At 34.9% G+C, this 16047-nt stretch overlaps 1 protein-coding gene across 2 annotated transcripts; it reads right to left on the bottom strand.

Moving 5' to 3' along the window:
- Positions 1-2419: 2419 nt before the first annotated feature.
- Positions 2420-15158, bottom strand: LOC6043099 (zinc finger protein 84). Of its 2 annotated transcripts, none has more exons than XM_001855797.2 (7): positions 14928-15158; positions 13198-13429; positions 12879-13126; positions 10949-11723; positions 10480-10893; positions 2795-3506; positions 2420-2726 (listed from the first exon to the last, which is right to left on the bottom strand). In XM_001855797.2, exons 2-7 carry the CDS (start codon positions 13406-13408, stop codon positions 2549-2551), a joined length of 2538 nt encoding a protein of 845 aa, XP_001855843.2. In that variant the 5' UTR covers positions 13409-13429; positions 14928-15158; the 3' UTR covers positions 2420-2548. The 2 variants fall into 2 exon arrangements, with proteins under 2 accessions (XP_001855843.2, XP_038111877.1); XM_038255949.1 differs by having other exon boundaries at positions 15009-15158.
- Positions 15159-16047: the final 889 nt, after the last annotated feature.

Raw genomic sequence — 16047 nt, 5'->3', positions numbered from 1 at the left:
TTATATTCAATCCAAATTATTTTTAATCAGTCAAGATGCCTATTTGGAATTGGGACTGGATTAATGGTGATTTGTCAGCAAATAATATTATTTATGTTAATTTTTCGAAAGGTACAAACTTTTTGCACCTTTATTTTCGGAATAGTATTTGTTATATAACTTTTATAGAAATCATCTTTCATGAGCTTTTGTAGCAAAATGTTTGGCATGGTTTCTGAACAAAACGTAGTACTAGGTTCCTGTCAAACTTTAAATTTTCTACATGTTTCATCACAAAATGTGCATAGTGCCCAAGGGGTGTAAATACTTTTTTGACATACTGTATGTGAAAACACATTTTTATACATAACTTTTGAACTAGTTATCGAAACTTCAAACAATTCAATAGCGATGTATGGGACCCTATACCAAGTCGATTGCAACTGGTTTGGTCAAAATCGGTTCAGCCACTGCTGAGAAAACTCAGTGAGAATTTTGGTCGTATGTATGTATGTGTCGTACACACACACATACACACACATAGACACACACAGACATTTGTTCAGTTTTCGATTCTGAGTCGATATGTATACATGAAGGTGGGTCTTCGAGCTTTTAATAAAAAGTTCATTTTTAGAGCAGGATTATAGCCTTACCTCAGTGAGGAAGGCAAAAACGCAAAAAAAAGCTCAAGAAATTGAAAAAAAAATTATTTAGAACATAAGAAATTTCAAAGAATTATGAAATTCTAAAATCCAAAACAAGATTTACAAACTTAAAATAATATACAAAAAATTGAACTCTCAGAACTTTTTGAATTCAGAAATTTAAAAATTCAATAATACACATAAAGAAGAAAATGCAAATTCTATGTTTTAAAAATTAAGAAATTAAAAATATGAAGATTCAAAACTATAAAAAATAAAATAAAACTAAATTCAAAGATTTAGAAATTAAAAAAAAATAGAATTAAAAATATTGACATTTAAAATGCTAAGAATCAGAAAAAATAATAAAATAAAAAATACAAAAAATCTAAATTTTACATATTTCAAAATAAAAAAAAAGATTTTAAAATTCTAAAACCTAATTTGAAAACAATTATAAGAGTTTAAATTCGAAAATGCAATTATCCCAAACATTGATCGTTCTCAATGCTGAGCTTTTCGTTCTCTCATCAGGGCTAGTACGGAGCTCGGAAGGAACTCAAAACTTCTTAAAAAACGCAAAAAAAAAACTCAAGAAATTAAATAATTTAGAACTTTAGAAATTAATAAAAATGTGATATTTTAAAATACAAATATTCCAAAAAAAAAACAAAAATTTACATACTGAACCCCTTCCCCCTTACTTTTTTCACCATTACTCATAACTGGATAATCCAAATTGGATGAAATTTTAATGGTCATAAGTTAACATTGGCAGTGCGTGGCCGAATGGTTACGCTGTTCGCTTTGTAAGCGGATGATTCTGGGTTCGATTCCCATCTGCTGCAACCTTCCATCGGATGAGGAAGTAAAATGTCGGTCCCGGCCTTGGTTGTTAGGCCGTTAAGTCATTCCAGGTGTAGGAGTCATCTCCATGCCATAAGTACAAACAACACACCAAACCAAGCCTACTCCGGTGGAATCGCTGGCGGCGGTTGGACTCGCAATCCAAAGGTCGTCAGTTCAAACACTGGGGTTGAAGGTTCCTTGGAGTAGAAAGAGGTTTGGGAGCTCTCCCCATTCAAGCCTTCGGACTCCTAGGTTCGAGCAGAAACTTGCAATAGAGACCACAAAAGACCCGGGGGTCGTTAATGTGGATGGATTGAAGTTAACATTCTATATAAACTAACGGTTAAACCATGTTGAAAAAATGCATGGTTGCAGAGAAATTTAATTTTGAAGAAAAAAGGTTGTGGAGCTCTGGAGTAACCATGGGCGTTAGAAGGGTTAAAATAATAAACACAAAATTGCGCTTTCAGATTTTTTTGAATTCAGACATTTAGAAATTCGAAAATACAAATATTTAATTTAAATTCTATTTTTAAACATTAAGAAATTCTTAAATATGAATATTTAAAAATATAACAAATAAGAGTACAAATATTCAAATAAAATAAAATTAAATTCATAGATTTAGAAATTCAAAAATATTTAGGATCAAAAATATCAACATTTAAAATGCTAAGAATCTGAAAAAAATATAAAATACAAAAAAACATCTGAATTTCACAAATAATAAAAAAAGAGTTTAAAATTCTAAAACTTAAATATATATAAAAAAAACCTAAGCTTCTAGAATTTATAAAAAAAAATTATTGGACAGCAGCATAAATGTAATAAGTTTGAAATCGTTTTAGGGTATTTCTCGGTTATTTTTTTAAACAGATCGAATTTGAAACTAAGGATTAGCACACATTCGATTCCTGCTTACATTGAAACATTACCTTGGAGAATTTTGTTATTGATGAATTATTTTTTTATTCAGTTTTGGATTAATTTCACATTTTTTTAAAGAATGTCGCCCAAGTTGATTTTTTCTCTGAGAGTAAACAACAAATTCTACAATAATTAACAAAACCACTCTACCCTTCCTGAGCCAGAAAGACATGCACATTCGGATCGAGCCCCTGCTTCTCCTCATCCGAGTGCGTTTTCAGATGAGTTTTAACCGACGAGTTCTGCGTAAATCTCCGATCACAAATGGGACATGCGTAGTTTTTTTCCTTCGTATGCGTGACGGCGTGAACTCCGAGAGCCGTCCTGTGGAGAAGAGTAGACAAAGTTAACCTCTTGGTGCGTAAATTAATCTAGCTAGAGATCCTCCATACTTGCTACTGAACCGCTTGTTGCAAATCTCACACGTCGGCGGATTATCCCCGTGCGTCTCCATGTGCTGGGACAGCGAGTTCTTCTGCTGAAACACGAGTCCACACTCGCTGCAGACCCACTGCTTGCCGCAGTTTATCTCGTGCGTGTTCCGGGTGTGAACGCTGTAGAACTTTGCCGTACAACCCTCGGACCGACAGGGAACGGCCCGAATACCCGCGTGTCTGTTCCGATGCTCCTGGAAGCGTTCCTGCGAGACGAAACTCTTCGGACATTCCGGGCACTGCAGTCGGTTCTCCGGCGGAGGTGATTCCGGCTGGTTGCAGTACCTCCGATGGCGGGCGTAGATTCCGTGCGACGGCAGCCCAGTTTGGCACAGCTCACAGATGATGTTCCGCGGAAGATTTTCCACGTTGGCAAGGTTGGACTCGGCGCTGGCCACCGGGTCCGCGCCCGACCAGTGCCGCGCCCAGTGGCCCTTGAAGCAGTTTCGGGTTTTGAACTTCTTCCCGCAGATCATGCACTCCCACTTCCGTTGGCCGTGTGCTTCCATGTGCCGGCGCAGAGTGTCGCGGGACTTTAGCATCTCGCCGCAAATGGTGCAAACATAGCCGCAATCCTTCTGGCAGTCTTTCTCGTGAATGTTGCGCAACGCGGGGTTGAAGAACGCCCGGGAGCATCCCTCCCGCACGCGGCATTCGAATTTGCGCTCATCTGGAAAAGGGGAAAGATATTTTCTTATCGATTTGATGTCTTCAGCAAAATTTAAAGTGCACTCGATCGTAATTTGTCGATAGTAGTAGACTGAGATCATTCGATAGTAATTTCTTAATCAACCATCGACAAATTACGGCTACGGGCTGAGGGACGAGAAATTCTCGATATGAAGGTTATTTCAAATTATAAAAAAAATCAAGACAAAATAAAAATCAAAAGCATTGAAAACCAAAAACTTAAAAAAAAACGAGGCACTAAAATTTTACAATTAACGGTGCACATCAACCAGAGCTTTTGCACCCAGATTTTTGTTACAGACATTTTAGACACATTCCGCCGTGACGTTGCAACGCTTTGACTTTTCTTTTTTCAGTATTTCGGCTGTAACTAAAAAAATACATTGAAAAGGTGCATATGTTATTACAGATTCGGAAAGTACATTAAATTTCCTATAAGAAACAATGTTGAAACATTATTTTAAGCGAATATTTTATTTTTGAGAGGGGAATATGTAGCGTGACGTTGCAACGCGTGACTTTTTCTCAATCCTGACCCAATTCATGTTTCACCATTAACTCTGCTCTGTTAACGCACTGTTTTTGAAAACAGGGTTTTTCGTTGCGTTGCAACGTCACGAAATTTTAGTTTCAAAATAAATCATAGTTTTTGTTAGTTTGAGCAACTGTAGGTTATGATTTTATTATAAGACATTAAAAGACAGTACAAGGACATGTGAATTGATTGGCCCGCCCATGTTAGACAGTGACAATTTTTTGTCCACCCAACTACACACATCCACACAGACATTTTCTCAGAACATGATTCTGAGTCGATATGTATACGTGAAGGTGGGCCTACGAGTTCAAATTAATAAGTTCATTTTTCGAGTGATTTTATAGCCTTTTCTCACCGGGGGTTGAGTGTAATAAAAATTTGAGTGGCTGTTATATTGCCATGGCAGCAGTGATGTCAACCATCGCGACGCTCATTTTTGGTTCGCGGCACATTTTTTGTTTGTAGTGCTTTTCAGTTACGGAATTTGACAAAGTTGTGTATGTAGGACTTGTAGAACACACCAAATCGTACAACTTTGCTGAACATAGTGTTAATTTTTGATGAATACAAAAAAAGTTACAACCAAAAATGCGTTAGGCAAACCAAACGCATCGCGAATCATTGGTCCTGAGGTTTGAAATCTTCTTGTAACTTTTTGCGTAAGAATTTTACAGCTATACAATGTTCTGAAGAAATGTTGCTGTTTATGAGTTCTACAAATGCTTCGAACACCATTTTGTCGAATTCCGTAACTGAAAAGCACCACAAACGAAAAATGTTCCGCGAACCAAAAATGAGCGCCGCGATGGTTGACATCACTGCATGGCAGTTGGTAGTGAGATTTTCAAAAACTTTAGCAGTGAATGTTTTCATTTGTAAAACAAGAGAACAACTTTGAATGTAGCGAATTTCTACCACTTTTTACTTCAAAAGTAAGTTACTTTTGTCATTACCAGGGTTGTTACGGAAAAGTTGAAAAAAAAAATCCGCGCCAGATCCGCACTGATGTTACTTGAGCAGGGAAACGTTAGCAGGGAAAATTTTAGTTCCCGTATTGGCCACCAGATGGCGTCATTGAAATCCAATTTCCTTGCTCACTTCACATCGTCAGCAGGGAAAAAAATTGTGAAGACAGCAGGGAAAGTGAAATTTCCCTGCTAACGTAAATAGGATTTTTTTAAACTATAATTTTTTATCGTAAATGCAATCTTTTTAACAATATATTTGCTTTGATGTATTTAAATTAGTTTTTTTTAACTTATTTCAATGCCTTCGAATCTGAACAAATATTTTCCCTGCTAACGTATCAGTTACTGAGCAAGAAGAAAATTCATAGTCATGGATCACAAAAATCGGCGTTTTCAAACTAAAATAATAATTTAAGTGTAAAATATTTTTAAGTCATTCCTGTTCTTCAAGTGTTTCAGCAGTGAATTCTATCATTGGGGCGTGGCTTATTATTGTGATGAGCATTTTCCTTGCTAACTTCACAGTAACCAAGTTTTCTGTTTTTTTTTTTTATACAGGCTAAGGTCATGTAGAACTATTTAAAAAATAAATGAGTAGGTATCTATTTAATTTAACACTAGCACATTTTACTACCTTTTCATAAAAGTACGGTTGTAATGTAAACTCAAATAAATATTTTGTTTGAAATAACAATATCACATCTTTTCTGGTTGGACAAATCTTAAAAATTTGGATTTCCTTGCAAATATTTCTTTACCATTACCCGCTTGGTATTAGAATTTTATTTTAAAACAATTAAATTTCTATTTTTTTCGAAATTTATATTTTTTTAAAACAGATGTCCCAGAATCATTTTTTTAAGCGAAGTCCCAGACAAATCAAAAATGTTTTCCCTGCTTACGTAACAGTTTACTGAGTTAAGTGTTACTTCAGCAGGGAAAACGTATGCCACGTCCCGCAAACGACCCACAACGTCGTCAGCAGGGCAAATAGTTGTGAAGAACGCAGATTTATGTTTTTTTTACAGGGCCATGTATGGTGGCAAAGCTTTCACCTCATATGCGGTAGTTTGAGAGTTCAATTGCATTTGATATTTTTTCCCGAACTTATATGAACACCTTAGGGAAATCGACCAATACCGTAAACTGGGGTCAATCGGGACACATGGGGCGAAATGGGACAGCAGTTTCAACCATGTTGGAGCACAATATTTTGATTTTTCTGGTTGGATTCGGTTATAACAGAGTCAGGCCAACAAAATGTGTACATCCATTTCCAAATTAAAAAGCTTTAAGTGCTCTAAAAACTGCTGTCCCTATTCAGACTGTAGTCTCGATTCACCCCAGATTACGGTAGTAGTTTAACATTAACATAAATCATTTTATCATTAGTTAAGTAATAACATTGCCACTGAATCCGCATTGTAAATATCGCCTTGATACTCTTGAAGGCTATTCCTCTCAATTTCAAGAAAATATTATTTTGTAAGCAATATATCTAATTGAAAAAACATGAAAGCCACACAAATGTATCATGCCCAATATGTTTTGAAAACATAATAAAAATAATAGGCAGTTTTTTTCCCTGCTGACTTCACTTTTTTTCACTGCTAACAACGTTGTGGGGGCGTGGCCTAAGCTTTCCCTGCTGAAGTAACACTTGGCCCAGTAAATTGTTACGTTAGCAGGGAAAACATTTTTGATTTGTTCGGGACTTCAGTTTGAAAAAAAATCAATCAATTCTGGAATGCGTAAGCAAGGTGATTTTGTCCATGACTTCAGTTAAAAGAATCAATTATGAGACACGAATTTAACTTTAGCAAAAAAATTATTGATTTTCAAATAATTCAAACGGATGTCGCTAGGAGTTTTGGCCTTAATGTTCCATAGTTTTTGTAAAATTGCTCTAAAAAAACATTTCAATGTCAAGCGATTAATAATTTCAATGCAATTTAATCTCAGTGAGCCGGATTGATTTTTGACTTAAAAATGAAGATAAAAATGATGTATATTTTTTCAAACTTTTATCAAAGTTATGTTCGCTGGTCACATGAGAATCGATTATATTAAACAAATCATGAAAATGTTGGCAATTGTTAATTAGACGATCAAAAATGTAAAAATTGAGCAAAAAGGGTTGGTCAGGCCTGATTTAGCTAATGGAGGTTTAGCTTTATTATCGGATGTATATTTTTACGGCTAAATAACGTAACAGGTACTGAGCCAGAAATAAACTTAAATGTCAGAAGATTTTTTTTTCATAAAATTATTTTTATTAGATCCTTTTTGGTACTGGGACCTGGTTAGGACCGAGTCGGCTTTTGTAATTACTGTAGCGTGGTCTTTATTAGCTGTCAATGTGTGTTTATGTATAAGGTGTGGTACGTTATTGTGTATCAGTGTATGTGTATATAAATGTTGATTACTTACGTCACAATTACATTTAACTTAATAATTACAGAGGATCTTGTGTGTAAATGTTAGTGGGAGGGGAGCCGATTACCCGCGGCCTACTCGGGGTTAGTAGAATGTCAGAAGAAGCTAGTGTAAAATTAAATACAAACTACTAATTTATTTTTTAAATAGTTCTACATAGACCTTAGCTTGTATAAAAAACAAAAGCTTGGTAACTGTGACAAAAAAACTGTGAAGTTAGCAAGGAAAATGCTCATCACAATAATAAGTCACGCCCCAATGATAGAATTCACTGCTGAACACTTGAAGAACAGGAATGATTTGAAAATATTTTACACTTAAATTATCATTTTGGTTTGAAAACGCAGATTTTTGTGATCCATGACTATGAATTTTCTTCTTGCTCAGTAACTGATACGTTAGCAGGGAAAATATTTGTTCAGATTTGAAGTCATTGAAATACGTTAAAAAAAACTAATTTAAATACATCAAAGCAAATATATTGTTGAAAAGATTGCATTTACGATAAAAATTATAGTTTAAAAAAAATCCTATTTACGTTAGCAGGGAAATTTCACTTTCCCTGCTGTCTTCACAATTTTTTCCCCTGCTGACGATGTGAAGTGAGCAGGGAAATTGGATTTCAATGACGCCATCTGGTGGCCAATACGAGAACTACAATTTTCCCTGCTAACATTTTCCTGCTGAAGTAATATCAGTAGATCCGCGCCGACCCAAAACCCAATCCCCGCGAAATTCGTGCCATATAAAAAAGAAATTCGCGAAACATAGAAGAAAGTAACATAATAACTCATTTTTTTAAACGAAAAAGAATAACTCAGAAAGCATTTGGATCAGAACCGTTGTTCAGTTGTGGATACAAATCCCACCTGCACCAAGTGGAACCTTTTTCGCCATTTCTGAAAGATTACTAGCAGTTGTTGTAACATATTAAATATCGTTGCTTTGAAAACAAATTCAGGAAAAAAAATTAATTCAAAAATTTAAAAACTTAAAACCATCAAATATAAAATATAAAATTGATTTTGTACTCGATAATTCTCGCAAAAAATTTACTCCGGAGAATCGAAACACGAAATTTCTATTATTTTCTTCTCTAAATGTTTCCAAACTAAAATATGACTTCGAAAATGATCCGAACTAAGAAAATGGCAAAAATGGGGGTATTTAAGAATTTAATAATTTAGAATTTAATAAATGAATAATTTTAATTGCCCAGTAAGCAGTGTATCATCCTTTTTTGCGATTCTCTTGCTATACAACAGGTAAACAAGACATAATGCTTAGCAAAACTAATGATTCCGTGTATGAAAATACTTGGTGGGACAATTATGCGTAGAAGTGTAATGATGGGACAAACAAACTTGGTGTTGTTTTTAATGAGTTGCCGAACAAAGTACCAGATTTTATGTGTTTTTCTTAAAGTACACATCAAACTAAACTTAAAAATGTCATAAAGTCAAAATCGTCCAAAACTGACATGGGACAATTATGCGTAGAACGGCAGTATAGTTCCCCTAAATTCAGAAATTTTCAAATTGTTTTATTTGAGATTTCTTATTTTTTAATTTTTGAAATTACATTTCGCTTTTAGACGGAGTTTTTAGCAGATTGCTAAGTGGATTTCATCATGTTGTGAAATTGTGATTAGAATCAATTCTAGCTTAAGCAGAGTGGCAACAGAATCATTTAATTTTTCAATATACCAAAAATTTCAAAATTTAAATTTTAGATTGAAAAAACTTAAAAAACTAAAAAGTTTAACATGATCTCTCCATTTTTATTTTTTGCTATATTAAAAAATGCCTTGAAACCTATGGAAGCCTGTACCGAGCTAAAAAATAAATTTAAGGGTTTAATCTAATCTGGAACATACCCTAAGAATCACTTATGTACATCCTAATGTTTATATCTTTGGAAAAAGTTTAAAATATGATTCAGAAGATAAAAAATTAAATATATCATGTGAATAATAATAGATAGAAAAATATTTAAACCAGCTAAGGCCGATGCAAATATTTTTAAAAGTTTTTGTCCTCGGCTCTGGCTGGAGTCGAGGGGGGCCAAAAAAATCTAAATATTAAAATAACATGCCACAGTTTCAACATTTGCATGGAAAAAGTGTTTTAAAATGTATTTAACACTAGTTCAGTTGTTTTGCAATAAAAGTTTTCAAAAAATGATGACGAGAATCCCAACACTGATTCAGATTATTTTTGGGTCATATTTGAGCAAGTTTACTGTACGACAGTTAGGGCTGTTTTTGTAAGGCTGTATGATGCGAACACGCAGAAAAAAAGAAAAGATGTCAGTTTTCGCATGAATTTTCTTTTTTTATCTCCGTGCACCGTTAGTGACGAACACAGTGACGTCACAAAGTTTGTTTATCGTTTGAGCTCAGTCTCAGACGTGCAATTTTGAGTTGGTTTTGAGGAATCGGTGCCGTTATTATGGCCATTTGCGGAGTGGTTAATATTTGCGGGTGACGGTCTGTCCCTCTGTTTTCCCTCTCCACTTCCGGTCAAGCGATTTCGAGAACATTTTTAGGCAAAATTCAATTCTTCGGCAAACAGGTAGGTAACTTAGATTACGATTGGATTTGGAAAATATATATTCTTCTAACTATTCAACTATGTCAATCCTTGTGCGGTAGGGTGAATCAGCTCGGGAAAACAGAGCTTCAGTACCAGTGCTGAAGGTGGAGAATCAAATCATAACAACAAAGTCATTCTGGAAGGAGCCAAAGGTTCCTACGCCGGAACAGGTTCGACCATACTCCGAAATGGCGTCGCAAGAGGAAATTGTGTTGGACGAGTCCCTCTTGTTGGCAGATTTAGAGCAGAAATCTCAAGAGAAATCTAAGCTTCGTAACGTCAAAACACATATATTAAAACTTGGTCAAACCAAATGGAAGGCATGTGATTCGTAATTTATATGCATTTTAGGTTTACGTCCGAGTTAGGGAAGAGCTTAAGAATGGACTTACACCAATTATATATTATCCAACTTACCATAATGCCGATTCATGTGGAAACTGTACAAACTGGCCGTCTTGTAGCTGGAATTTGTGCACAGCAAACACCGATACATCCCAGCGGAATCTTGCTCAAACACCTCATCGGTGCGCGGCGGGAAGTCTTTGTTGGCGTTCCAAGTTCCGCAGATTTTCTTGTGCTTGTTCAGCACGCCCAGTCCGGAAAACTGCGCCTTGCAGCCCGAACAGCACCAGACAAAGCCGGCCGGATAGTCGAACTTCTTCTTGCGGGGCTTTTCATCCGTACACCGTTTTCGCTTTTTGCCCACAGGCTCGGGCAGCCGTGCCGTAACTCGGTTTCTTCCGTAGCAATTCTTCTCGTGGCGAATGCGGTTGCTGGGGAAGTAGAACGTCCGGTTGCAACCCTTGCGGCAAACCCACTCGGGCGTATCTGTAACGAGGGAGGCGGTTGTCTACGAATATCTCCAGAAGGTGGAAGTACTAACCATAATGTTTGTTCATATGAAACTGCAGCAACCTGGCCGAGTTGTAGGTGCACTTGCATAGTTTGCAGCCGTACACGATTACACCTTGCTCATTTTGCACGCCCATTTCCGGTTGTTCAATCCTCCTCGGAACGGTACACTTCTCCTTGTGGTCTTGCAGCAAGACCAACTGATTGAATACGCTCTTGCATCGCGGGCAGCAAAATATGAAATTCTTCGGGAATATCCGGTTTTGCGTGCGATCCTCCTTCACAGCTTCATCATCGTCGTCGTCCGCCGGATGTTCCACAAACTCTACCTCCATCTCAGGTTTCTTCACCATCTCCTCCACCAAGTCGTCGTCTTCCTCCGACTCGAAGCAGTACCGCGTCATGTGTTCAACCAGTTCCACCTGCGACGAGCACTGCTCGAAGCAACGCTGGCACCGGAAGGTCGACCCGCTGTAGACGGCGGACGGCCGCTGTTCCACTTCCAACTCCGGCTTCAAATCCGCCAAAATCTTCCGACGCGTTTTCATCGACGCCAGGCAGTTGGTTTTGAAGTTGTAGTACGACTCGAACGTCCCCCAGCAGCTGAGGCAGCAGTTGAGCGTTGCGGCCGTAACGGGCGATCCCACGCTGACCCCGAGTACGAACTCGATCGTGCCCCGGATGGTGGGCTCGCCGGTCAAGGGCACCACTATTTGATCCTCTTCTTCGGGGAGTTTGAGACAGAACTCGCACCGGTCCTCGTCGGTGCCGTCCAGGATGGTGTCGCCGAGCTCGATTTTGCAGTCCTGGGAATTATTACATTATTAAATTATTGAAATATTAAATTATTTAATTATTTAATTATTAAATTATTCAATTATTAAACTTTTAAGTTATTAAATTATTCAATCATTAAATTATGAAATTATGAAATTATGAAATTATGAAATTATGGAATTATGAAATTATGAAATTATGAAATTATGAAATTATTAAATTATTAAATTTGTAAATAATTAAATTATTTAATTATTAAATTAGACCGTTGCAAATATTTTTCAAAGTTTATGTCCTCCGGCTCTGACTAAAGTCGGGGGCAAAAAAATATAAAAATTTAAATTACAAGCCCAGGTTTCAATATTTGGATGAAAAAAGTGTTTTAAAATGCTTTTTACAGGCGTAAATTTATTTTGTGGAAATGTACATTGGTATTTCATGAAAATTTAAAATGTTTGCAAAGGAGTTCAAACATGCTAAATATGATTATAAACGCGGGAAAATGCATTTTAACTGGTTTTCAGTTGGTTAAACTTTGATTTTCATTAAAATTTTGAAGTTTTTCGAAAAAATATTTTTTTTGCCCCCTGACATAAACTTTGAAAAATATGTAACGGCCTTATTAAATTTGTAAATAATTAAATTATTAAGATATTAAATTATTAAATTATCAAATCATTAAATTATAAAATTATTAAAATGTTGAATTATTAAATTAATAAATTATTAAATTATCAAATTATTTAATTATTAAATTATCAAATTATTAAATTATTAAACTATTAAATATGTAAATTATTAAAATAGTTAATAAATTATGAAATCGTTTAATTATCGAATTATTTATTAATAAATTATTAAATTATTCAGTCATTAAATTAATAAATTATTAAATTATTAAATTGTTAAATTATTAAATTATGAAATTATTAAATTATTAAATTATTAAAATATTAAATTATTAAAATATTAAATTATTAAATTATTTAATTATTAAATTATTATATTATTAAATTATCAAATCGTTCAATTATTAAATTATTAAATAAGTAAATTATTAAAATAGTTAATAAAATATTAAATTATTAAAACATTAAATTATAAAATCATTAAACTATTAAATTATTAAATGATTAAATTATTGAATTACTAAACCATTAAAGTACTAAATAAGTAAATCTTACCTTATCAAACGTTACATTGCCACCGGAATCGGAAGATGTTTCCTTCGGATCAACCCATTCGTCATCGGCTGGTAATTGCGCGCTCTGCCCGGTTGATTGACTGCTCGCACTCGCCGCTTCTAAATTGACGGAACTGGTGGGTTTTTCATCGTCACTGTCGCTGGAATCTCTAATCTCCTCACAGCCTGGTAGGTTCAGCGTAGGCACCCAGTCGACGTTGTTTTTGTCGGTGTTTTTTGCCGGCCTTCCTGTACAATTTGGTAGATTTCAAAAAATTATTCTCGATTTTCAAAGAATGTAAAAGAATGTAAAAAATTACCGGAAACAAAATGATCCTCACAAACGACCTTGTGGCGCCACGTAAAGTCCGGTTCTAGCCGCAAGGCCTGCAACCATTTCTCCCGCCGTTCGGCATTCAACCGGTTGGTGTGAATAATCTCACTGGTCGGGGGAAATGCGAAATATCTTCTCGTGGTTTTGTTGCGGCTCCTATGTAATCGGCACTGCTGCACGACGCACGTTCTAGTCATTGCCGGGAGTACTTGCTGTACCTGTGTAACGATATTGAAAGTTGAAATCTCAAAGTTATTGAACCTTTCTTGGAACCTTTGCATTGATTTGTTTGTTTATGTAAGGTATGCACTTCGGAAGAAACCGGTCAAGAAAAAATTCAAATGAGCAGCAGCGGTAGCGAAAGCAAGCCAGAGAGGGTGAAGAAAAGCCCCAAGAAAACGTTCCCTCTCTTTTGTTCTGCCGTTCGTAAAGCTGTTTCTTGACCCCCTTTCTGTTGAAGAGCATACCGGCCCTTAGCTGGTTAGGACAAATTTAAAAAAAGGAAATTGAAAAAATATATTTTTTAAGCAACTGCGCATTTTTGAAATAAAAGAAAAAAAAATAATCCAATTTCCACCTTTTACATTTCAATTTACCCTCCCTGTAAAGGCTGAATTGATCTCAGTTGAAAGGTTCTCCAAATCTCTGAATTGCAAATGTAACATCCTGGCCCAGAACTGTTAAATTCTAATAAACACCAATTAAATTGAATTAAATTTCAGTTTTAGATGATGATAATATTTTTCTATTGATTTGGCAGTGAATAATAATTACAATTAAGGCCGTTGCAAATATTTTTCAAAGTTTATGTCATTTTTAGTCAATACTCAGATATTTTGGAAACGTATGATGGCAAAACAACTGGACAGGTGTATAATGCATTTTAAAACACATTTTTCATTAAAATTTTGAAGCCATGGCTCGTAATTTCAATAAACTTCAAAAAATATTTGAAACGGCCTAATCAATAATCATCAATTGATGCTCATTTGTTAAGTTGTGTTAATATAAACAACAATTATTGAATTAAATTTACAAATTGCAGAATTTTTTGATTTTTTTCGGTTTTACATTTTCTAATTTAAATATTATTTTTCTTGAATTTTTAATTTATTAAATATTTTAGTTTTATTATTTAAGAATTTTTGTATCCAGATTTTTAAGCGAAATGTGTTACCAACATTAAGAAAAAAGTGTGTAATGGCATGACCGCCACATTTTTTTTCTAATGTTGGTGCTACTGCGTGGTTTTGAAATATCGGATGTTCACCATTCGAACGCCATCTTAAAAACTTAAAAACCTGGATATCACGATTTTAAACTATAAATTTTAGAATTTTTTAAATATTTATTAGTTGAAATTATGAACCTTAGATTATTTTTTGTTTCACATTCTTTTGAATAATTTTAATATTTTATTTTTATTTTTGAATTCTTCGGTGAGTTCTCAAAAAGCCGTAAGAGCCACCGTGACCTCCGACAGTTATTTTCGTTTTTCTCCAAATTTAAACAAAATTTCATTTATTTTAAGATTAGGGCACTTAAAAGTTCTGGAGTTTTTTTTTTTTTTTTTAAAGGTCCAATAAACCAAATTTTCAGTTTTTGCTTTTTGGGTGTTTTTTAATACCCCTGACTCAAGGCGGTTTCAAAAACACCCAACTGTTGTACATGAACAGGGAAGGGAGCTATTGCTCGCCTGTCCTACTGCATACCAACCTTTTACTAAACAAAACAAAAACAATGCTCAAGTGTTAGAACTAAATTCCACTTTTTTTCTGAAAAGTCTTGTATTTTAACCGGTTGATTTTATGTTGAGCTACAGACGTTCGACACTGTTCTGATTCTAAAGTGAAACTTGTTTGAATTTTAACTGTTTAACACTATTTAACGTTATAAATTTACTGCACTTCAGGAAATCCAATATTTTTGTTAGTTTTTCACATTCGACTTGACATTTCGAGCCAAACATTTCATTAGGGCACAAAACCAAAAACCGCGATTCGAGAAAATCGCTGGCAAAAAGTGGACAACTTGTCTCAATTCCTATTTAAAAAGAAAGCTTGACTGGTGGTATTTTTACTCATGATACGATAAAACACATCATTATCCTCAACTCTGCTTTAATGCTTCTTAATTTATGTTGATTTTCGCAATAAAACTCATAATTTTAAAAAATCTCGCTATTAGGCCCTTTTAACTTTCCTACTGTTGTTCATAATGGGCCCTTTCTAAATGCAATTTCGAAGAGAACTGAAAAGGGCACTTAAGCGCTGTCACCTGATTGTTGTTTTTAATGATGTTTATGGGCCTTTTTGTTTAATTAGAAATAATGAGGAATTCAGCGGAAATTTTGATAATTGGTGAAGTTTTGTGATCGAATGGTGTAGATAAGGTATGTGAAACATAAAAATTCTTCAAAAGTGTACTGAACAGCAGCTGCGGGGCCGTATTAAATATTGTATTTCGACGAAGTTTTTTTCTGCAGAAATCCTTGGTGAAACGTAAACCAAACTTTGTTTTGAAGTGAATTAGTGTTTAGAATGTATGAAAAGTTCATTTTATAACATAGAAAGTTCCTTAACCACGAAAAACTAACGAAAAAGAAAAGGGCACAATTGAACTTTTTTTCTGGTTTGGAGTGAACATTGTTATGTGCCCTTTTGTTTTTTTGATTTTTTCAATAGGAAATTGTTTGCTATCAATCTGATTCTTGGAGGGCATGTAGGGAGTGTACTAATGAATGGAATAGTGGAATAATCCCAAATGTTTACGTTTTGGTTTTGTGCCCTAATGAAATGTTTGGCTCGATTTACACGATTATGTTGAACAAGCAAGA

The sequence above is a fragment of the Culex quinquefasciatus genome, chromosome 2, assembly GCF_015732765.1.
Source record: "Culex quinquefasciatus strain JHB chromosome 2, VPISU_Cqui_1.0_pri_paternal, whole genome shotgun sequence".
Taxonomy (NCBI): domain Eukaryota; kingdom Metazoa; phylum Arthropoda; class Insecta; order Diptera; family Culicidae; genus Culex; species Culex quinquefasciatus.
This window is presented reverse-complemented; position numbering and strand designations above follow the sequence as displayed.